General features: G+C 33.2%; 3 protein-coding genes across 12 annotated transcripts in view; 2 read left to right on the top strand and 1 right to left on the bottom strand.

Moving 5' to 3' along the window:
- rdgB (retinal degeneration B) overlaps positions 1–9,701 on the top strand; it is a 33,513-nt gene extending 23,812 nt beyond the window's left edge. For 7 of the 9 annotated variants that reach the window (XM_018462424.1, XM_018462423.1, XM_018462418.1 and 4 more), the window contains 9 exons: positions 38–312; positions 446–598; positions 787–1,049; positions 1,142–1,250; positions 1,467–1,623; positions 1,888–2,037; positions 2,428–2,608; positions 3,085–3,359; positions 9,362–9,701. In XM_018462424.1, the coding sequence (XP_018317926.1) occupies positions 38–312; positions 446–598; positions 787–1,049; positions 1,142–1,250; positions 1,467–1,623; positions 1,888–2,037; positions 2,428–2,608; positions 3,085–3,359; positions 9,362–9,515 (1,717 nt within the window). In that variant the 3' untranslated portion in view covers positions 9,516–9,701. Of the gene's footprint in view, positions 1–37; positions 313–445; positions 599–786; positions 1,050–1,141; positions 1,251–1,466; positions 1,624–1,887; positions 2,038–2,427; positions 2,609–3,084; positions 3,360–4,377; positions 4,495–5,322; positions 5,574–9,361 lie in introns of all 9 variants that reach the window. The other 2 variants (XR_001937041.1, XR_001937042.1) reach the window with 2 other exon arrangements.
- A 7,330-nt stretch (positions 9,702–17,031) lies between these two features.
- Positions 17,032–18,691, top strand: LOC108731870 (OTU domain-containing protein 6B). The gene is made up of 4 exons (XM_018462405.1): positions 17,032–17,191; positions 17,332–17,740; positions 18,031–18,250; positions 18,382–18,691. The coding sequence occupies exons 1-4, from the start codon at positions 17,122–17,124 to the stop codon at positions 18,568–18,570; spliced, it is 888 nt and encodes a 295-aa protein (XP_018317907.1). The 5' UTR covers positions 17,032–17,121; the 3' UTR covers positions 18,571–18,691.
- Positions 18,692–20,492: 1,801 nt separating this feature from the next.
- On the bottom strand, positions 20,493–23,836 carry LysRS (Lysyl-tRNA synthetase). 2 transcript variants are annotated; one of them, XM_018462380.1, is made up of 9 exons: positions 23,740–23,811; positions 23,351–23,531; positions 23,144–23,279; positions 22,381–22,830; positions 21,970–22,215; positions 21,458–21,880; positions 21,082–21,275; positions 20,789–20,951; positions 20,493–20,620 (listed from the first exon to the last, which is right to left on the bottom strand). In XM_018462380.1, the coding sequence occupies exons 2-9, from the start codon at positions 23,464–23,466 to the stop codon at positions 20,522–20,524; spliced, it is 1,827 nt and encodes a 608-aa protein (XP_018317882.1). In that variant the 5' UTR covers positions 23,467–23,531; positions 23,740–23,811; the 3' UTR covers positions 20,493–20,521. The 2 variants fall into 2 exon arrangements, with proteins under 2 accessions (XP_018317882.1, XP_018317884.1); XM_018462382.1 differs by lacking the exon at positions 23,351–23,531 and having other exon boundaries at positions 23,740–23,836.
- Positions 23,837–24,078: the final 242 nt, after the last annotated feature.

Below are 24,078 nucleotides of genomic sequence, written 5' to 3'. Positions count from 1 at the left end.
ACTCATAATTATGAAAATCTTAATTGATTTTCAACAGTGACAACAAGCTGGACTTCGAAGTAGGTGACTTTTTTATGTTCGGCAGTCCGCTTGCGCTAGTCCTCGCTTACAGAAAGATCACCGCATCGAGCGACAGGAATAGCTTCATACCCAGGCCGTTAGTCAACCAAGTATACAATCTGTTTCATCCTACAGAACCTGTGGCCGCGAGATTAGAACCTTTGATTTCAGCGAGGTTTTCCTTAATTGCGCCGGTTAATATTGCTGAATATGGAAAGTATCCGCTCGGCAATGGCCAACCTTATCACTTGCGTAAGTGATATTAAGATTGTAAATATAGAATTATGCAAATATAGAAACGGAAGTTACATTTTCTACTTTTCAAGATTTGTAGCAAAATATATTAGGAAAAAAATTTTAACGCAGATTGTAAACTTAATTTCAGTGGAGACTATCCAGACTAATCCGCAGCTGTACGCTGATGGATTGAACGTTCCCAATTTTCAAATGTCGCATTTAAGAAGATTATCCGATATATCACTTCAAAGTACAATGTCAGGCATTATCGATAATGTTCCTTTACAGGCAGTGTCTGCCAGTAAGTAGAAATTATTTATTATGTTCATTTGCTGTATCTACAGTTTAAAGACTTATCTAGAAGCTCGAATTCCAAGATTAAATTTGTGATAGTTGTTCTAAGTAAGCGATTTTTTTTATTTAAAAAGCGAATTATTGTGTATAATATTAAATATATTTAAATAGTCTGACAAGTGTTTATTATTTCAGTGATGCAAAAGTGGTGGGGTACCAAAAGACTAGATTATGCGCTCTATTGTCCAGAAGGTCTCACTAATTTTCCTACGAACGCATTGCCGCATATCTTCCACGCTAGTTATTGGGAGTCTCCGGATGTGATTGCGTTTATTTTGAGGCAATTGGGCAGAGTCGATGCACCATTGCTCGGCAACGAGGAAAAAGATCTCACTTGCTTCCGTCCAGGTCAACCCAGAGAAAAATGGAATAAAAAGCGTACCTCCGTTAAAATTAAGGTTTATTCCTTTATTAATTTACACTTAATTTTTAATTTTAGTTATGTATTTTAAAATTCTTTAGCTAAATTGCTTACATTGATATATTTCAGAATGTTGCTGCCAATCACAGAGCGAATGATGTCATCGTGAGGGAAGGTGTACCACAAATATTAGTCGCTAGGTTTATGTACAGTCTTATTGATATGATAACTTTAACAGGTACAAATAAAATATAAAAAAATTTTTCTAAAACTAATCTTTGTAAATCCTTAATCAGTATCAAAATCTAGTGTTTAATCTATAACTTACTTATAAATTTATCATAATAATAATAAATAATTTTAAATTTATTATTAATAATTTTATGTTGAAATGTTCAATAGTTGAAAATGTGATATTAAATGTAAACAGAAAATATTTATCATTATGTTGCAGGTGAGAAAGTTGATATCCATATTATGAAAAACGCACCGGCAGGCGAGTGGACATACCTCTCTACCGAGGTAACCGATAAGAATGGTAGAATAATTTACAAAATACCAGATGACAAAACGCTAGGTTACGGACTTTATCCAATAAAGATGATTGTAAGGTAACGTATTGTTCTCTTTAAAATAGATATTAATATAAATTGTAACTCATATGGATTAAAGTTGTAACCAATAATTATAATTAATTATAATCAATACACTAGTCAAGAAAGATTTAAATTAATATTTCATATTACACGAATGAAAATTGGAATACAGATGAATCAATGAAAACAATTAAAGATGTAATTAATATAAATTAGCTCTTTATTTAGCGAGAGAAATTGAACTTTTTTAATTCGAATGCATGCGCGTTTATGTTTTAGGGGAGATCATACATCTGTAGATTTTTTCATGGCTGTGATACCGCCGAGAACTGAATGTGTGGTTTTTAGCATAGACGGTTCTTTTGCCGCCAGTAAGTCTGTGAGTGGTAAAGATCCGAAAGTCTGGGCTGGTGCCGTCGACGTTGTGAGGTAATACATTATAAAGACAAATTAGGATGAATTCTGCGAATTACGTTTATCACTTTTTTTGTGAAATGCAAAAATATTAAAAAATTTTTATTATAAAGTTTTTTTGCTGAATATATATGTAAGATGTTTATAGTTGATGATTAAATCTTTATTATTATTCAACTTGATTTCTATATAACATTAAGAAATAATTTTACAAGTATTTTTTGTGATAGCTTTTATTTCGATATTTTGTGATAAGAAAAAATTGACTTATTTAAACAAAAAAATGTCATATCGTTGTATCTAGAAATAAACTATAAAAATATATATTTTGACAAATTTACAATATTTTTCTTTTATAAAAAGATAGCAAGAACATTAAATAAAGCTCTTCATTATTTCTTGTAGGCATTGGCAGGAATTGGGTTACCTCATCATTTATATTACCGCGAGACCCGATATGCAACAACAGACAGTAGTTTCCTGGCTGTCGCAGCATAATTTTCCTCACGGTCTCGTCTCATTTGCCGACGGCCTGTCCAGGGATCCGCTCGCTCACAAAGCCGCCTACTTGAATAAGCTTGTGAAGGTTTGTGCGAAGCTTGCTAGGATTATATAGTTAGCATATATAACTAATAATAGAACTAGATAAATTGATTAAATATTCATGAGGGATCAATTCTCTTAGACGAATATTTTTATTTTCTAATTAATAATTAATATATGGAATTAGTATATAGAAATGAATCTACAAATGAATTATTATTGAATTTAATTTTTTTTAAATAAATGACCTATAACGATGATAGGGGACCGGTTTATTGTTGTACAAATGGATACTGGCAACCAATAAAAAAATGCATTCTATAACGTACCGTTACAAGTATATCCGTTATAAAATATTTTAAATCCAATTTTTAAATCCAAAATTAAGAAAGTGTAATAAATTTTCTTTTTTACATCTTGGAACGAATATAAATTAAATTATGATCAATCTGCTCCATATTTTTTTAATCTACACGATACAATTTTGACACTGAATTAATAATGATCAATTGGATGTAGGAGCACGGTATGATAATCCATGAGGCGTATGGCAGCGAGAAAGATATTAACGTGTACACGGCGGTAAATCTCAAACCGAGCCAGATCTTCATCATCGGCAAAGTATCCAAGAAGCATCAAGCTATGGCGACAATACTGTACGATGGATATGCCGCTCATTTGAGCATACTGCAGGCGCACGGGGGTTCGCGGCCTGCTCAGGGTAACGCGCGCATGGTGATCCCCAGAGGTCAGTTCGTCTTACCAGGACAGAATGCATCTCTGCGACGACGAAGGTAAGTTTTTATAATGATATATTCCGGCAATATTGTAACAAATGATCTTCCCACGCTTCGCAAGGATCAAATATCTTTTTTGTCAGATTCTGTTGTCATTCGTTACGCTGAAAACGTTGTAGTTATGCATTTACTGCAATGATTGTTCCGGAATCAATTGCACCTGTGATTGTGGCTGTTAAACTCCCGATTAAGATTATCAATCACTTCTGCTTATTCTGACGAAACTTAATTTTTTATTATAATTTTTTTTCTTCACAGTAATGTAGATATCAGAAAGCTTTTCTATAATGTCTCTAGCGGATATTCTGTTAAAAATAATATCAGTTCATAATAAATAATTAATAATTCGATTTATTTTTTTACATAAAACAGTTTACTATAATTATTAGAAGTAGAGAGGAGGAAAAAATTCTATTGATCTTCTTCAAAAACGAAAAACTAATCAATTCGTTAACATTAGTGCAACTGACTTTCGAAGCTACAAGGGGAAGATGCACTCTCAGCATCTTTGCGAGAGCGAGTTATCCTCTCAACCCTCTGTTGCCCAATTGCTTGAAATTGCTTTTAAACGCGATTATTTTGTTTTATTTCTTCCGCTTTAGATAGAAACAATCGTTAAATTAATTGCTAAATTTGAATTGATTCAATAATGATAATCGGTCATGAAAATTCGAGAAGCTATCTGATGAACTTTTCAATCTTCCAGAAGACATGCATTTTGAAAGGTCGATGCACAAACATGCACATCGTTGTTGCGATTATATTCAAATTAAAATTTATTCAACATGATAACAGATACGGTAAAAATGAAAAAAAAAGAATAAATTTTGACATTTGCCCCGCTAACTTGGCACAGATTGCTTTCTACGTACCTTTGTTGCGGTCAGGCAAGAAAGGGTTGAGAAAGAACACTCTGTGCGACGTTCGCGCGTGGGATTGCCATAGCTGTTCAACTAATGGCAAAGTATGTGTGTGTCCTTTGCGTGTGTGAAAACGAGCACCGGCTATGTTCCAGTAACGACACAGCGGTGAACTCCCCGGCGCGCAACAGCGTCTACTTAAAGCGGAAAACCTACCTTATTCACATCTAACACACGCCTATAATCTACGTACAATTTACTTACTCACATTGGTAACTATCTAATAACCGTCTACTGCTTACTCATCGTCATAGGCGCCGACGGCGCGCAATAATCATTTTCCAGTTTATATCAGCCAATTGAACGAGTATTGCACTTTTATTTAGTTTAACTTGCTTGCTCCACGGTACTAGTGCCCCTGAAGAGCCTCCTCTGGTCTCGTTGCAGTTTTTATAGGAACGAAAATTGTAATACAACCCTTTGACCAACCCTTATTTCTTCACTCTGGAGAATCGGATTGTTTTATTAAGACTTGCTAGTTATTGTTTGTTATTGAATTTAACTCAATTAACTTGAATTATTTAATAAAATATTTGATCCAATTTGAGTATGCGTCGGCGCCTATGCCCTCCGCTTTTCCCCAAATCTTTATCGTAGATTCCGCAGCGCGATCGTTTATTGGTAGAAAGATTATATACAGGATTGTATTATCTTTTCACACACAGAAATAGTGTGCATGTAATAATCGCAGAAATTGATAACGGCTTACATTAAGATCTATTATGATGATGTCTGTATAGATACATTTAAACCGCATGGTTGTAGCTGTCTTGTATGAGAAAGGACGTTGAACGAGAAAGAGGGATAATTGATTGAATTATAGAATGTTCGATTGTGGAGACTGACGCGATTATCGCGACTATCACGTCAGATGAGTCAAATCAACGTTTCGTAATCAATGTTCCACACTGCTCGTTCTCCTCTTACGATCGGATCTTTTTACCATTAAAGCGCGCTGCACCGTCCACGTCCCCATGCTGTCTAGTCAGTAAAATGGAGACCCACCGATCGAATTTCGTTGACCAATCTCTTGATTGCAGGTACCTGCTATGAGGATATGTCGCGTTGTCTCAGCGTAGTTAAATATCACTTCTCTGTCTCTATCTCTCACTCGGCGAAAAGCTGTTGTCGCCATACCTACGCTCGAACTCATTGTTTGCCTATCGGCTAGTACACAATGTCCAGGATCTGTGGTTAATTCGCTCTATGACCGCTCGCTAGATACGCCCGGGAAATAGAGTCGTTTTCATAATCCTCCTCGAAACGAACCGGTCTCACTTTAGCGACGAAGGTAAACCGCCGTCTCACGTTCCGCTTGAAACTTGTTAGATGAGTGTTTTATGTCACAAAATGCTAGATCCACCACCTAGACTACTTCGTGTTTTATGTCTCTCAACTGTCGGGATTCTGACGGATCTTAATCCTAATTTAAGTTGAGTTGCGGGTTCAGAACTTATATGATTGGAAGACACATATTTTCAATGAATAATTAATATCCTTTTTCAATTGAATGAAAATATCTACTTGATGTAAATAATTATTTGAATATAGAATAAGTTTTTAATTTATTCTATAATGATTTACTGTAATGTAATGTATATTAATTTTTTTATTTAGTTTCGTTAACATAATTAAATATGTAATAATAGAGATTTAATTAATGATGTGTGTGTGTATACAGGGTGTTCCATAACTCACCTGACAACGCTCGTGGGCAGGTAGAGCGGACTAAACTGAGTCGAAAAGTCCTCTACTATTTTGTAATTTTCACAATAGTTAACAAGATATTAATTACTAAAAATTGCCGAATATTGGCCTTCAATAATTTTTTTCTCAAATACTATCAATTTTACAAAAAAACTGCAAGAGACAAAAATTGTTTATTTTCTTCTCATAAAGTTCTGAGAATTTTTTCAGAATTTTTTAATACCGGATTTTTACGATGGCAAAAATAAGAAAATGCAGCTAAAAAATTGATAAAAAATTCTGAAAAAATTATATTGAAGGCCAATATTCGGCAATTTTTAGTAATTAATATCTTGTTAACTATTGCGAAAATTACAAAATAGTAGAGGACTTTTCGACTCAGTTTAGTCCGCTCTACCTGCCCACGAGCGTTGTCAGGTGAGTTATGGGACACCCTGTATATACATATATATATATATTTATGATGTATAATTAATGGAATTTTAAAGTATCCATTAAAAATGTATGTAAATTTTTAAATAAATATTAAAATTTATAGTCTTTCTTTGCAAAATATAATTTAGGAGTTGAAAAAAATGGAAAGTCTTATTTTATAATAAGAAGCTATAAGTTGTGAATCTCCAAAATATTTCGATTTAATCGAGAAATTATTGCTTATATATAATTTGGAAAAAAGAACACGATAGAATTTACGAAAAATATTTATCAGAATTTACATAGCAGCCAAATAAAACCAATAGATTTTGATTAGATTTTAATATGCATGTTAAAAGAAAAAATCAACTAAATGATTTTATCAAATGAACGATTTCCTTGGTGGTAGATCAGGCTGAATCGTTGCTTGTGTGAAAAGACCACAAACAGCACGAATGGAGATGCGATAGATTTACAGAAGACACATCAGTGCACGATTTTCATATATGTGAATGTGCAAGTTCTGAGAACTCACGGATATACCGTGTGATCTCTGTTTTAATTAGAGATAAACGCCGCCCTTCTCACCTGATCATGCATATTCCGCTGTGCCAATCATGATATATGTGTGCTAACGATCTCGTCGCTCTGAGCGGTTCTGGTTCGTTCATAATGTTGAATTCCATAGGTGGCGGAATCATGGGACAAACGATAGCATACGCTAACGAGAAAGCGGTATCAAGAATTATCGAAAAAAAAGACTAACTGAAATGTAAGATCAAACTCCAGGCAACTCCTAATAAGATCTCTTTTTTTTGGCGTGCTTGTAGAAACGAATCAATCAATTAATTAGAGAATTCTATATGCCCCGCGAATTATGTATTTTATTATGCACAGCTACTTTTTTGCTATATTATCTCCATAGAGAGAGAAATCGTTTTGCCCTTTTCGCTTATCTACTTATGATTCTTTCCATAGTACTGGCAGCAAATGCGAAAAAATATGAAGACTCAATGAGTTTATGATATCAACTATACTATATAACATATAGCTTAATAACTTCGTTTAACTTACTGAATTATTCCACAGTGCTGACATATCCCGCATGTGTGATCACAAATAGAAAAAAATCTGCATTTATGATGGACAAGCAGGAGAATCAAAATCTATAAGAAGCTAATTTGTAATTAAGAATATAAGGGACTGTAAAATTATAATTTTTTTTATAGTTGCAAATGTCTGCCAGAGCTATGTTATTTTAGGATCGAATAACAGAAGCTTGGACAAGTACAGAATCGTCTCGCTTAGTTGAATGCTTAGTGCTACGATTCCCCACATTCAAGGACGACAAGATTTAAATAATTGTTTCGCTGTCATCCGCAGGGCGGACAGGTGTCTTCCGTCTCTACATATCTGGTTCATTATCCATTAACGCTTCACAGATATGTTACGTCACGCTTTTCCAGCAGTACAATACCAATGTAAAACACGCCGCTTTTCCACTGCGCTGTTTTCATTCATCCGCTTTCAATGGCGATCTATTTCACTCGCAAGCGAGTTAAATTACGAAGCACACTATTCTATATAGGATGCAAAATAAAATGTATAAAAAGAATATAGGGTGATAGTTTTAGAGTTTATCAGATAATATTCTCTCTTATTTAAATTTAAATTGAAACTTTAATGAGTCAACATAAATATTAAGAGCTATAAGATTTTAATGAGTTCTTGAGAGAAATTTAAATGGATATAAAATGGATATTCAATTAATTCCCAATTTATATATATAATATATATATATATATACTCTTTTATTTATTGTTTTAATTATTGAAGATTTAATTATTGAAATATTTTATATTGAAAATGTCAAAGCTGTAACTTCTGATGAACTTTTACTGAGGAAAATTTTACTTCGAACTCGTAAAAAAATTCATTGTTTTATATATTTTTTGTGCATCCTAAATATGTAAATATGTTTTGATGTTTTGATCTATGTATAGGATGTCAAGAAGTGATATGTATATACTATGTTACGACGAGAATGAATAATGTGCTGATGCAAATTAAATCATTAATCGTTTTCAGCCTAAATGTTATAGAGGAGGGGTAAATTATTGTGTATTATTGTGCTTTCCATTCGAATGCGATAAACGAATAAAAAAGACGTATCACTGCTGCTTCTTGCACTCGTCGCACAGTACAGAAGCGGATTGCACAATATATTGTCTGGAAAATAATAATTAGTCCAATTAATAAGTTTATATCCGGATTATCGTTACATTTTTAATCCACTTTTAAATCCATTTCCAGTCGTTTTTCGATTAGTATCAGTCGAAACTTTTCAATTCATTATTGTACATATGCTATTTTTATCGCATTTATGTAATATAGATAAAACTTGCTCTTTAAAATTTATTATTAAAGAGGCTTCTGTTTCCAGGATTGATTTACAATTCATTTGTCACATAATTGATACATTTTAATTAGATGTGCGAATAGTTTCGAGAATGCCACATATACAGTCTATCTCGCAGTAATTATTCTATTTCGCGTGTTGTCAATCGTGTTGATTCGAATGACAATACGCTGAATCGACAATAAATCATTCATCAAGATAACTTTGGGACGCTTAGATCCTTTCTTTCCAATACAATGCATACAAAATTATAAGAGTAAAATTTACAGATTCCGATAGAAGACGCATCTTTTATATAATTAAATATTACATAATAATTTGTCACAATATAAAATATTGAATATCAATATCCACATAATATATATACATTTATATCTTATTGTTAGCTTTAATTTAAAAATTAATAAGATGAAAGAGATGAGATAAAATTCATCTCTCCATGGGAAGAATTGAGCTCACTAAATGTTCTTTGGTTATCTCGAGAAGAAAGCTTAAGTGTAAAATTATGCTAACTGTTATTGATTATTGCCGATCGGCAGCTCTTTTAGGACGGCAAAGCGTGCGATCTCACAGCCACCCTTAGGCAAGACATCCTTCCCATTGGAACGATCATCCAGCGTGGACCCATCCGTTACGCCTGCATCATCGGCATCAACCAGCGTTCATCAATCAGCAACAACCGAGAAACTCTGACGATTTGCACGCTGCCGCTCGTTCTTCGAATCGCGGCGGTAACTCGTGAAGAAAGGACATGATTTTTGGTTCCGTATCCGGTAGTTCCTTTATTCCGTAGATCGTTATATTTTGTGATGATCTTATAGATTTTTATGCCATGTATTCGAGATACACAAAAAGCAGCCTTGCAAATATCTCGTATTATATAGATATTTTACTGTCCTCTATATGACGTACATAGATGTTGTCTTATTTCATGGTATCTCATATCATAAATCTCTTTAATCTATTTTCGCAAATTTATATGATATCGTATGGTATATTATCTATTTTAGCTTTCTCGAGCTTGTACATTTTATTTTCGTACGTGCAATATATAGGTATGCTAGTTCTTCATGACATTTGAAATCATTTGTCTTTTTTATTCGTTTTATATTATATTATATATGTATGTTAACTCAAAATTTGAGTCTCAATTTGAAAATCTCGAGAGTTAAACGAAGAAATTAGTATAGACGAGTCGTGCGCAGGTGAACATAAATTATCAATTCAAAAATTTTTCACTTGATTCCTGAGGTATTTTGATTGTTTATTTATATTTATTATCTTCAATCTATACATTTTGATAAACACATTATAACAAAATACAAATATCAGGTAAAATTCTAGCAAAAATAGCGATAAATGTTTAATGTAAATTTAAAAAACGTTTAATTAATGACAAGGAATAAATAACATTAGATAGTATAGAAATCTTACAGAAATCTAATATTGGCAAATTTAAAATACTGAAAGATAGTAATTAATTACTTCTTTTAAGTATTAAAAGCATTGTTGTTTAATACTTTAAATAAGTTACTATAATAATACTTTAAATTAATTACTGTTTTTCAGTAGATAATAAATTAGCCAGTATTAGATTCTATAAGAGCATTTATTAAAATTTCATTCAACATTTGTTTTTTATATAATATAATACACGCGCAGTTCAACCAAAACATAAAGATGATCAAAATAAATGACGTAAACACCCCAGGAAATCATACTATTAGATTGACGATCTATATTCATTCATCTGCTGGCTCATAATAATTTATATATTTCTCAATCTGATTTTACAAATCTTTCGTTATATATATATATATATTGTATATATACAAAAATTTTTGATTCCATGATCTTGTATTATCTAGATCCTTAGTTTTATGAATCCTTGTACAGTTCTTACTATATGACTTCTATATGAACTAGTACGTCTCCCTCGTATTATTCCAATAAATAAAATTTTGCTTATATAAAAAAAAGATATCCAAGAGATTTATCTTTTATATACTTTGTGTAATTTTTATACCGCAATATATTAATAATCTCATTTTACACTCATAAATACTTATCTATTCTAAGCACATCTTTTTTCCTCGATATGTGAGTGGCGCAAAGATATAAATTAAAATATCAATGGAATTTTGTTTAGCGGAATAATACGTCGAGAAGAAAAACTTGTTGAAACTGTTACCTGAGTCTCCCTGTTGTTATTAAGGAGAAGTAACGTAATGTTATCCGTGACGCTTAGAAGTAATTAGCGTAAGAACTGTTAGTACTCTACTCATTGCCAAATGTTATATATAGAGATGTAATACGTAATGCTCTGCAAAGTCCGCGACAAGTTCTTTCAGGGCTATTTCCTCGTGTGAGATATTCATATCGCTGGCAAGAAAGACAGTCGTAAAATAAAGAGATATGCTTATTGTTAGTAACACTGATTTACAGGTGTTACTTGTCTTACGTAATTTTATCCACTTGACTTTAAAGTTATTCGTTCTAAGAAGATTCAATATCATATAAATATTATTTACCCATGAATATAAACATATACGAAGATATATATTTTATATTATTTGTATATATTTATTATTAAATTAGCTGACAAGGCAAATATATATGCGTATAATTTATACTGAAGAAAATGATGTATAAGACAATATTAATGAGGTAATTTAAAAAATAACCGTGCGATTATTTATAGTAAAGGACATAATAATAAGTGAGGTAAAAATATTAATTTGAGAAATTAGAATAAAATCTTTTTAAATCGTTATCTCAACGCTAATAGATTTGTTCTCTCTAAATCTTTTTTTACGACACGGTACTTCAGGAACGTTCTTGAAAATAACCGAGAGAACTATTCGTGCATTTAGTTGAAAAAATCGGAAGCGTATCGTATTTATAAGACGAAGCATCAATGTCTATAAACGCGCGCGCGCGACAAGCGGTACAAAGCTTACTTTTCTCTTATTATATAGTCGCGTAAAGCTGTAGCTGGCAATGTAAATAGAGATGTTATGTAAATAATTACATTATCTGTGGATGTGTTAGAAAAAGATCGCGATCATATTTACATTACTGGCTGCTAGATGCTTCGTCGATGAGGGCGTGCCAAGGAAAACGTGCGAGTTGGAGCTAAAATGAATTGATGCTAATTCTTGGTGGAGTGGAATTCAATTTTTTCGCAGATCTTTTATTCTTAGGCAGAATCTTCGAGTCTTCACAGTAACAATTTACAGAAAGAAAAGAAAAAATTTTAGCTCTGAATCGCAGCGATGTGATGGGAATAGGAATGACATAATCAATCGTGTTTTATTACGCTTAAATTTGTCACAATCAATGTTAAAAAATGGTAAAATCTTTCCTATGGGCGCGATTCGCTATACACGGTGTTCCGAGTCTTGTATCGGAATTCCGGAAGCGCTGTTTTGTGGTTAATCTTTTTTGTAGTAAAAAAATTTGACGTTTTCTGTCACTTTTTCATTTTTAAGACTGCGAAATATACTATCGCTCAAAAAAGTTTCAACACACTCCGTTTGTGGAAATTTTATAATGTAAAGAATGTGTTCCGTTTTTATACTTACTATAAGCATCAGTTCATGCTTGTTGTTTATCAAATATTAAATAAAAATAAATGAATCTTACAAGCACTATAAGTGCAAAATGGAATGCACCTAAAGAATAAAATATAAATACAGTTTCTATGTTTTTTATAAATTTATTATTATCTATATATTTTCACTAAAAAAGAACTTACTACTTTTTAAACTTTTTACTTCTCAAAGCCTAATCTGCTTAGGTTTTAATAATGAAAGTCAAACTCTTGATATTTTTTCAGAAAGTTTTCAAGTGTCTTAATTAAATTTAACAAGATAAGTAATGCCGATATGAGCCAACACAGGATGTTTTGAGTGTAAATTACAAATTATTGTTCGAACTATCAGCATCTCCGTAGAAGTCTTGTTCTTTTTGTTATTAAATCGGACAATTTAATAATAATATGGTTACTCATGGTTCGTACAACTTGTCTGACTTCATCAAATCAATTGGACAATTCGATGACCACATTTCGATAAGTATTGGACATCTAATAGTTTTGTAATAGACGATTAACTCATATATCAGAGCATTCTCTCTTTAATGCGATTTCTCCAAATAATTTGATTTTGCGTTATTAATTGTACTAATGAGGATCCGAACTGATGGTTGAAACGTATATGTGTATTTATTTGCTTAATAAATGATTTATAATTTACACTCGAACATCCTGTGTTGGCTCATATCGGCATTACTTATTTTGTTAGATTTAATCACTTAAGCCTATTTTAATTATTAATTTTGGTCTTCTTTAATTAAATATTTGTGTGTAATAAAGAATATTGTTTACGTACTCTTAAATGTTTATCTAGTCGATAAATTTGTCTACTTAAGAAAACTCATAATTCTCATTTATAATTATTTCCCAATTTACGACTTTATTGAATACTTCCGTAATGGGAAATAAAAGAATATATTATAATTCCATATTTTATGTATGAAAAATGGAATTATTAACAAAAATACAAAGCGTGCTGAAACTTTCGAGCAGTAGTGTATGTAGTGTATCTTTTAATCTTATCTATTAAGACTTAAATTATTGTTTTAATTTATAACTATATTTGAAACGTGTATTTTTATAAGAGTTTATTAGAGTTTATTAAGAGAGAGATTAATATTGATAAATAGCGGATTGAGAATTATATTTCGTTCAAGTTTTAAGTTATATTACATATAAATAATAGATCGAAAGAGAGATTATTATTATAAGTATCGAACTCTTAGAAATATGTTTCGTGCAAATTGTAATTTATATTACATATAAATGATAGGTAAAAATTAAAGACACGAGATAATACCGTGATACTAACTTTCGTTGCTCTCGGAACACCCTGTAGAACGGAATCAAGCGCGACGAGGGTGACGGAGATTGATTTGTTACCATCGTGTGTTTTTTGATGATCCGTCGTGTTAATCTCCCGATCCTGATACAAGGAAGCATTACGTATTGCTCAAACTGCTATACTAGCTGTGGTGCTTGCATTACGCAAGTTAACATAATTATCATTAATATTGACTGTTTGTATTGTTGTAATATGGCATGAGAATATATATAGTTCTATATTATACAGATGTCTATATCGTGATGATCGTATATAAAATATTAAATGAGAAAAAAATATGTATACACATATACAAGTTGCAAACTTGGAGATATATACACGAATGCATATATACAGTTATGTGCGTGTGTATATATATATATATAACGTGTATATATGTATTCCTGCGAGGTGTCCGCCAAATCGTACGTCGGAAAGGTTCAGCAGTTGCTTTCTCGGGAAATCTTACATCGTTGAGACAAAGAAACCTTTTCCGAAGTTCTGATCCCAAATTATGTTATCGACGAGAATCACCCGGAAACGAAAAAGGAAAGACATCGAAGCGAGATCAATTTAAGATCGTGCCGACACGTTAGGGGCTTTCTTTTCTAGTGTTACAACAATTGCGACTAAGATTGCTTACCGATAATCAAGATTAATTATTTTATTAACTAAAGCTAAGCTGCTAAGTGATCTTAAATAATTAGCTTGTAATCGAATCCATTGCTTACGGTTAAGACTAATCGGTCACAGATAGATGTGCTGTAAAGTTAACAATAAGATTTTTAATAATCATTAAAATTATGGATGTAACAGAAACTAGTCAGCCATGATTAAGGACGATTTAGCAACGCGTAGCTAATTAGTGTCTTTTATTACAATACTATTGCTGGTCCTATATCGACAAAGCGAACGTTTTTAAAGTTTGCCGGTCGAGGAAAGACAAAGATACGAAATAAATCATTTGCGTAAAGCTGATATCTAATAGCAGTCTTTGTTGAGACGCACGATTTGGCGAATACTCCGCAAATACGTATAAGCGACTGCAAGAGATATTTTACTTATATACTATATATTGGAGACGGACGATCACATTGTACTGAGCGGTAATGAGAGTTATATTTTTATTAGTAAACGAAACGTAAAGGAGACGTATTGTAATAAACTAACCGAAGAATCATTGTTTTGTATTACGCGCTCTCGCTCTAGTGTGTAACAATTGTTTTATATATACATATATGTATATAATGTTGACGATCACGGTTCGACTCGGTTTATCTTCCTCTCTCTCTCTCTCTCTCTCTCTCTCTCTCCTTCCCCTCCTTCCCTCTTCCTTCCTCTCCTCCGAGATCGAACCTGCCGCAAAGAGACACCCGTTTCTTTTCCTAGTTAAGGGTGATAATGGAGATGACGCTTAGCGGGCAAAACTGTATTCCATTTCCTTTATTGGATATTAATAAATGATAAATCCATATTTCGTTCCCTTTTTTTATTGTTATCGCGTCATACGTGAATTTTAATTGTACTTTTGCACCCTCTCCAAGCAAATATATCGTCGCAATATATTACAATGCATTTGGAAGATTTTCAAGTATATTAAATTATTTTTTTATACATGCTGCAATATGGAGAATAATTTTAAAAGCTCTAAAAGATTTTTCGAAAGTATGTTTTCGTAAATGTGATTCGTAAATCATTCAACCTGCAGCTTTTCCGGAATACACAGCAATGTTCCCCAATAACATAGGCTGCGGTCCACTTGACGCTACAAACGCTTCGAAGCGTTTGAGCGACCAATCAGAACAAAGAATTTTACGAATTGACTAATCAAAGAATGTTTCGAAGCGTTTGTAGCGTTAAGTGGATCACAGCCATAGACGGATTGACGATTACGATTAACGGTTGCTCGGTTCTACTTCAACCAATCACGAGTTCATCGTAATTAGGCTGAAATAGAACCGGGTAAAACCATCAATCGTAGGCTGCGGTCCATTTGACGCTACAAACTGCTACAAACGCTTCGAAGCATTCTTTAATTAGTCAATTCGTAAAATTCTTTGTTCTGATTGGTCGCTCAAACGCTTTGAAGCGTTTGTAGCGTCAAGTGGATCGCAGCCCTCATCGTCAATCCGTAGTCTGATACGAGCATTAGGGAGCTTTTCTACAAACGACACTACCTAATTTCCACTTAACGCTCGCGAGCATCGTTTGTCCTTGTTGAACATTGATAAACACATTTGATAAACGACAAGGATGAAATGATTCCACGAGCGTGTGAATGTCAAGTGGAATGCAGCCACTGTGTAACATAAAGAGCATTTCAGCCTTGTTTAACATTGGCGAAGAATAAGGATGTAATGATTCACTGTGTTACACTTGATGCATTCGGGGAGATGCTACTCCGTCATTCTATCTTCGTTGTTTATTAGACATAAAACAAGGATAGACTGACACAAATAGCGCTAAGGATTGAAGATTAAAATTTGACCAATAAGGACAAAGAAATTTTAGCTCCTTTCATTTGGATTGATCAAATTTGAATTTTTCAATCTTCAATCTCAATCTTCAATGCGTAGTCTGATTCCGGCTTAATAGCGACTGCACTTGACGCTACAAACGCTTCGAAGCGTTTGAGCGACCAATCAGAACAAAGAATTTTACGAATTGACTAATCAAAGAATACTTCGAAGCATTTGTAGCGTCAAGTGGACCGCAGCCAGTGTCTCCTCGAACGCATCTACTGTCATTTGTGTTTCTTGTTGGAAAACTTCCTAAAAGATGTCATAGATATGGGTGTTACCTGTAATCTAAATACAAAATCATAATAAGTTCAAAAAAGTCATATTTTAAGAAAAATAATTCTTCCTTACCTTAAAGGTACTTTTTCATGCTGACGCTCGACGCTTATTTTCGGCGTCAATTTTGATCACATGATCTATTTTGACGCTGAAAATGAGCGTCGAGCTTCAGCATGAAAAGGTACCTTGACGTGGAATAAGCTTTGGCCGGAATCAGACTACGCATTGAAGATTAAGGTTGAAGATTGAAGATTGAAATTTGACCAATAAGGACAAAGAAATTTTAGCTCCTTTCATTTCGATTGGTCAAATTTGAATTTTTCAATCTTCAATCTCAATCTTCAATGCATAGTCTGATTCCGGCCTTTGACATAACGCCAAATTCAAATAATCGCGGCAACATGACGTCTGGGGGGGGGAGTATCGCTTTTCTGATGTTCAAATGCGCAATAGTACACCGGATTTCTTCCACCATGCGCCGACCCAGCTTCCTGTTCGATTACTTCCGTCCTCCGTACGGAGTGTGCTTCTGCGAGAACTTTACTTACGGTAGAGGTTATATTTAAAGTACGATCAAGTACGATGGCAGAAGCGACATTAACAGAGGAAGAGTTAACGCAGAAGCACAAAAAGGAACGTAAGGAACTGCAAGGTATTTAGACCAAAAACTACAACCTCCTTTATCTTCATTTTTTAATAGATCTTTAATAACTTCGTTTTCCGATTTGAAGTTAAAGCAGGTTTTTACATATTGTGGCCGCCTAACGTTCAAATTTTCTTTTTTAATCGTAGCGCAAATACAGACGTTGAAGAAATCCATTTGTAAAGGTGACAAAAAGAAAAAGAAGGAAATTACGGAAGAGATAGGGCGTCTAGAGGAGCGCTTGGAGAAACATCAAACGGAGGAGCTGAACACGTGGAGACTGGCTCATGTTACACTGAACGACGAACAGATAGAGCCTGAAGAAGCAAGCAAAGAAATTAGTAAAGACAATTGTTCGGAGCAATTGACACATAGAGTTTCCAAAGCACAAAAAAGACGGGAGAAGAAAGCAATCGCGGAGAAGGAACGCAATCAGAGAATCATTGAGCAGGAAGTTCTTAACGTCATTGGCAAAAGAAATGTTGAGATAGAAGCCATAAAGAAGCTACTTTCTGATCGCGAGTTGATGATCTATGAAATTCCCAGCGACGGCCACTGGTAAAGATTTTAAAATTTATAGTATATACCACATCGGTATTACCAAGAAAGAAAAACAAAAGGATATTTCACAATTTTTGTCATTTTGTTAAACATGTACAATCACAAAATTAACTTGTTTGGATAATATACTATCATTTTTCAATTTCACAATTACTTCTCCAAATGCATATATGGAATAATTTAAACCCATAATTTTTAATAACAGTTTGAAAAAATTATCAATATAATAGTATGTTGTCCGGACATTAGTTTCTTGACTGTATATGAAAGTCTGAATTTGTTTTCAGTTTATATAACGCTGTGGCACATCAACTTAAGATAAATGGAGAGACGCCTCTTAGCCTGCACGATCTCAGAATAAAGACTGCTGACTGTTTGAGAGAAAATATGAACGATTTTTTGCCATTTCTTTCCAATCCTGATTCTGATGAACTGTTAACACCTGAAGAATATGAAAAGTACTGCAACGATGTAGCCGAAACAAGTGCTTGGGGTGGTGCTGTTGAGGTAAATAACATGTCGTAAACTTATAAATGTACGATGACCATGAATCATAAAATTCTTAAAGTATATCCTCTATGAATTATTAATGTAACACAATTTTTTCCTAGAACATTTCATTGTTTTTTTTATTACAGATACAGATATTATCACGTATACTGAAATGTCCTATCGAGGTCATACAAGCTACAGGGGCTCCCTATATCGTTGGAGATGAGTACAGTAATGGCAAGAAGGTAATATTGACTTATCATCGTCATATGTATGAATTAGGTGCTCATTATAATTCTGTTACAAAATACGTTCAGGATGAGGAGAGCAGCTGATAAAGGTTTGCTTTAGACTTTATTTCTATTTTGTTACAACAGTCTTAAAATTTTATTATTAATTGCTGAATTAATCATAATGAATTAAACATGTTTCAATTTATGACATGTTTTTACAGTCAATAACACTAATTTATTTTATGTGAGAAATTTAATATAAATTTTCAAATAGTATAATAAAATATTTTTATCTATGAATATACAAAAAAAGATATTGAAAAAGCTGCCAGCAGAATATTTAATCTTCCGACGAGAATTACATTTCTAAACTTTACATTATGATGTTTATTAAAATATTTATAAGAGAAATTCTTCAAATGTGTACAGTGACTGTTAAAGGATTAAATGTAAATGCATGTAATTAATTTTTCTATAAATTAAGAAGGATATTACACTAAATGTATAATGAAAATAGACATATTATTGGTCAGGTAATCTTAATAGTCACACACATTTTAGGAATTATTTTTACAGTCATTATTTAAAAAACAAGATACATATCAATGAACTATCAATGAAGTGTATTTTCTTTATGTCATTTCAACTAGTTTATTGACTTACATTTTGATGTACACATTTAGAGCTAAAAATGACTGAAAGTTCTACATAAAATTTACTGTAATAATATATTTTCTGTAGATCCATAGAGTACATTTTTATTGTGTATTTAATAAATATAATCACATCTTGTGAAGTTTTGTATATTATAACAATTGTGTTTTATCATAAGTAGAGACTTTTAACACAGATCAAGTTAACGTTTCTTAATATGTCATATACTATTGTGTATGATCTTCCTATATTAAACGGGCTTCAAGTAGTCATATTTAGCGCTAGACGTGCGATGGAAATGTGGACTGTAGGGGCGTTTAGACACATTTACTTAAATATAGCAGTACAAGCTATTATAAATATCTTAGCGAGTTAGATGTGAGCTGATCTAGAGCTCTTGTGTTATTGGAGTGATTTACATAGAATTATATTAATTTCCCAAATGGATATCAGACAATATAAACATGCTGCCAGCAAATATGCAAATACTTATTAAGATTCGATGTTCTTTGGCTTGTTTCGCGAGTTGAAGTACAAAGCGTATTACTCTCTTATTGTGTATATTATTTGTCTTCATTGTGGTAGCTGTTACATTTTGAAATATCAAGCGGCTATCCAATCTATGCTCACAAGAAATGTCCGTGATTGCGTTTCAAAATTCGGAGGAGAATAAATTAGCGTTATTTTATTTGAAATGAGAAAGGATAAGACTGTGTAAGAGTACTTTTTTAAATTCATTTTAATTCGCGAGAATTAACTTTGATCCTTAACTTTTCGGACAAATAGACTTTAAACTATGTAACTTGTTATTTCGTATCTTGAAATAGCGAGTAAAGTATTCTAAGTCTTGAAACGCAGCTCAATGTTTATAAGAGTGTTTACTTGTAAAAAAAATTTTTTTCCGTTTCCTGATTACTATGAATTTTTATGTAATGTTACTAATAGTTTGAATAGTAATTTTGTAATTTTATTTTATCTATATAAAATGACTATGTAGAATTTCGGTTTATCTATATAAAACTATAAAACAAAAAAGAAAAAATATAAATGGTTTGAAATTGTGATGTTAATAGACAAGGAACATTCTAATATTTACAATAACAGTATAGTCATGTTTTTGCGATTTTGTAAACGTATCTACTTGATTGTATGTAATGGATGTGTAGTCGGGTATCAAATAAATATGATATATATATGAAATATTTATATGATTTAATTATTTTAATTTTAATATAATTTAAAAATAAGAAAAGCACATCTTTTATAAGCCAATTATTGATTGAAACAAAAATAATCTTTATTTGTGTAAATAATATTTTTTATTTACACTTAAATAAAAAATTTTGAAATACTTTCTCTAAATTATCGGTTTTATATTTTTTTAAAAATAATTTAAACTTTATTTTTCTGCACTATCGTTTGACGCTTTATCATCTTCAGTCACTTCTTTATTTTTGTTTGGATCATCCGGCTTCATTTGAGGGAAGAACAATACTTCCTGTAAAGATAAAAAAAATGTACATTCTTATATTTATATTCGTTCTTCTTCATACATAAAATAATTTAATTATATGGAAGAATAAATTAATTTCACAATCTCATAAAATCACGATATTCTTTTTAAAACATTTTAGAAAATGTACAAATATTCAGTTTATATACTCACTTTAATATTATTCGAGTCGGTGAGGAACATTGTTAATCGGTCAATACCCATTCCCCAGCCAGCCGTTGGTGCTAAACCGTATTCTAAAGATGTGCAGTAATTCTCATCAATCAATTGTGCTTCCTCATCACCAGCTGCTTTATCCTTAGCTTGCTGCTCAAATCTGTATGCAGATTTGACACATTTAAATTTGTAAAATAGTCGTAAAATTGAATAACTCAATCAATGGCCTTATCAAAACATATTGTGTGTGTAACACAAATTTTTATCAATAAGTTTAATTTTCTATGTACCTTTCTCTCTGAACGACTGGATCGTTCAGTTCAGTGTACGCATTACAAATTTCCTTTTTCATAACAAACAATTCGAATCGTTCAGTAAGGCCTTCCTTGGATCGATGCCATTTTGCCAATGGAGACATTGCTTGTGGATGATCAATGATGTAAGTAGGATTGATACATGTATCCTCGATGAATTCTCCAACAAGCTATTCCGCAAAAGATATTCCGATCTAGAGTGGCTGATATTTATTGTGTGTAATTGAAAGATACAAATGTCTTAACATATATATTTGTATATCTTTCTTATTTTCGGTTACTTATTAAAATTACTAGACTGTTAAGTTCAAAAAGAAGTTAGATGTTTCATTAAGTTTCACTTATGTCTTACTTTGTCTAGTAATCTCGCCGATGTCCTGGGAGGAGGACATTCAATTTCATGCTTGTCACAAAGATCGCTAAGGAACTTGATTGCCGTTGGTGCGTTAAGCTGATCAGCTTCGGGCAGTTTGACTTGTAGAACCTCTTCCAATTGCGTCATCATAGAGATGCGCTTGAAAGGTGGCGTGAAGTCGATCTCGTATGCTTTACCCTCCGGTCCGTCCGGATGATACTCTATCTTGTAAGTCCCATGTATAGACTTCACCATACCAGATACCAAGTCCTCCGTGATCTCCATTAGGTCATTGTAATCAGCATATGCCATATAGAACTCACAGGTGGTGAATTCTGGATTGTGAGTCATGTCGATACCCTCGTTCCTGAATTGCCTGCCGATTTCATACACTCTGTCGATCCCGCCGATGATTAGCATCTATTAAATGTTTACTGTTGCACTTCATTTTTTCTCTTATTCTAGAGTAACATTTATTTTAAACTCTATGGAGAAAAAGAATTTCATACCTTGTGATACAACTCAGGAGCGATTCTCATAAATAAGTCCATATTGAGTTCATTATGATGTGTAACAAAGGGTTTGGCAGTCGCACCTCCAGCGATCATATTCATCATAGGAGTCTCGACTTCCAAGAAGCCCATATTATCAAAAAACTTGCGTATATAAGAGATTATCTTCGCACGTGTGTAAAAGATTTGTCGAACTTTGTCATTTAATATGAGATCCAAGTATCGCTGCCGAAATCTTGTTTCCTGGTTGCATACAAAAGTGTTTAACCCAATTATGAATTATATAATTATGAATCACATAATATATTTACATTGCATGTTGTAATGAATTAAGGAATTATTATAACACAAATTTTAAATATATATGTGTTTAAGGATTATATATTTTTCTGTAAATTTATTTCTTACTTTGTCTTTCAGGCCAAAATAGAGATGTGGCAACATATGTAAACATGGACTTAGAAGGGTAATAGATCGTGGTACGATCGAGAATTCGCCTTTTTTGCTCTTGGCAGGTTTGCCGATGACACCTATGATGTCACCTCTCTTAATCTTTGCAGTATCTGCTACAAATTTTTCCTCGTTTTCATACAATCTTGCGTTAGCCATCACTTGCACCTTGACACCTTCTCCACGAAGATCGTAAAAGATTAATTTGGCGCCAGATCCTCGAATGGAGTGAACACGTCCGGCGACGCTATGTACTTCATTATCCAGTATCTCACCATCTTTCACGATATCCTTGAATTTCTCAATGAACTTCTCCAGGGAGATAGATACGTGAAACTTATGCGGGTAAGGATTGTCATTAATAGCTTTGAGTTGACTGACCAAGTTCGAACGGAGCTTAAAATATTCCTGCAAATACAAATTTCATAATAAATCTTTTTGGAATCAGCTTAAGATTTAACCTTGGTTATATATTTTATGATCTCTGCGAAAAATAAATATGTATGGCTCAGATTAATAAAAAGATTAATACATTGTATAACAGACTTTAGTTAAGAATGTTGAAGAGTAATATTGAAAATTGTGCTGCTGAATTAAATCCAAGAAAAAAGTAATTGATTGCTTATGAATTAAAAGGACTTTTATCCTTTGTTTTCCGCACAAGATAAATTTGTTCTATTATATAGTATAAATTTCTATTTTACAAGACTTCGAAATTTACATTTGGACTAATCTCTTCTTCATTGATTTCCTTTTTCTCAGACTTTGGTTGAGCTGCCGCTACAAGCGTCTTGACCTCTTCCTTCTCAGCCTTCTCCTTGGCCTTTTGCTCGGCCTTGAGACGCCTTTTCAGCTCGCTGCAATTAGGATATCGTCTCAAGTCACTTCTCTCAGAATCGAATAATGTATCGAATGATCCATTACGCACTTCGTGGCAAATCGACGCGGAGGAGTCTGACGCAACTTCGTCCCGTGGCTCGTTAACCAGGTTCGCCCTACTGGTCGCGCAATCATAACACGAGCATTGGTTAAAGTACCGAACATGATTGCTGTGTCGGGATTAGACTTTACTCATCTGACGTTTAGATTTATCTACAAGATATCGTTATCTACGAGAAAATGCGAGCGTAATGAGCAACGTGTATGATCGTGTGGCAACGAGCCACATGTCGGACTTTTCTCCTTTTTAGGTTATGTCGCCCGTGAGGGGAAAAGTCGCGTATTGCGAGCGGCCAGGGCGATCGAGCGAAAAGCGTCACGAGACCCTAAACGGATATCCTACAGATACGATAATCTCGTCCAATGTCGTGCACTTACTTTTTCGACAGTTTCTCGCTCATTACGTCCACCACGTTGGCAAGCTGTCACAGAGAGATATCTCTTCTTCTTCTTAGTTATTGGTTCCTGCCTCCATGAAATAAGCGGAGACAATACGGCCAGATCACGTCGTAAATTTTTGCAAAGAACAGTGACGAGCGAACGATGCTCCAAAAGGTTACTGCACGGCGTGACGCTAACAACCGACACAGCAAGGCTGTGTTCCAAATTTACTGCCAGCACAGAAAATGATATAGTTTACGTTACGTGCACTATAGATTTCTAGTACTAGCAGTCAATGGGTGCGTTCAGCAGAACGTTTGTTTTGCAACTGTTGTA

The sequence above is a fragment of the Mycetomoellerius zeteki genome, unplaced genomic scaffold (assembly GCF_001594055.1).
Source record: "Mycetomoellerius zeteki isolate Tzet28-1 unplaced genomic scaffold, Tzet1.0 scaffold140, whole genome shotgun sequence".
In the NCBI taxonomy this organism is placed as follows: Eukaryota; Metazoa; Arthropoda; class Insecta; order Hymenoptera; family Formicidae; genus Mycetomoellerius; species Mycetomoellerius zeteki.
This window is presented reverse-complemented; position numbering and strand designations above follow the sequence as displayed.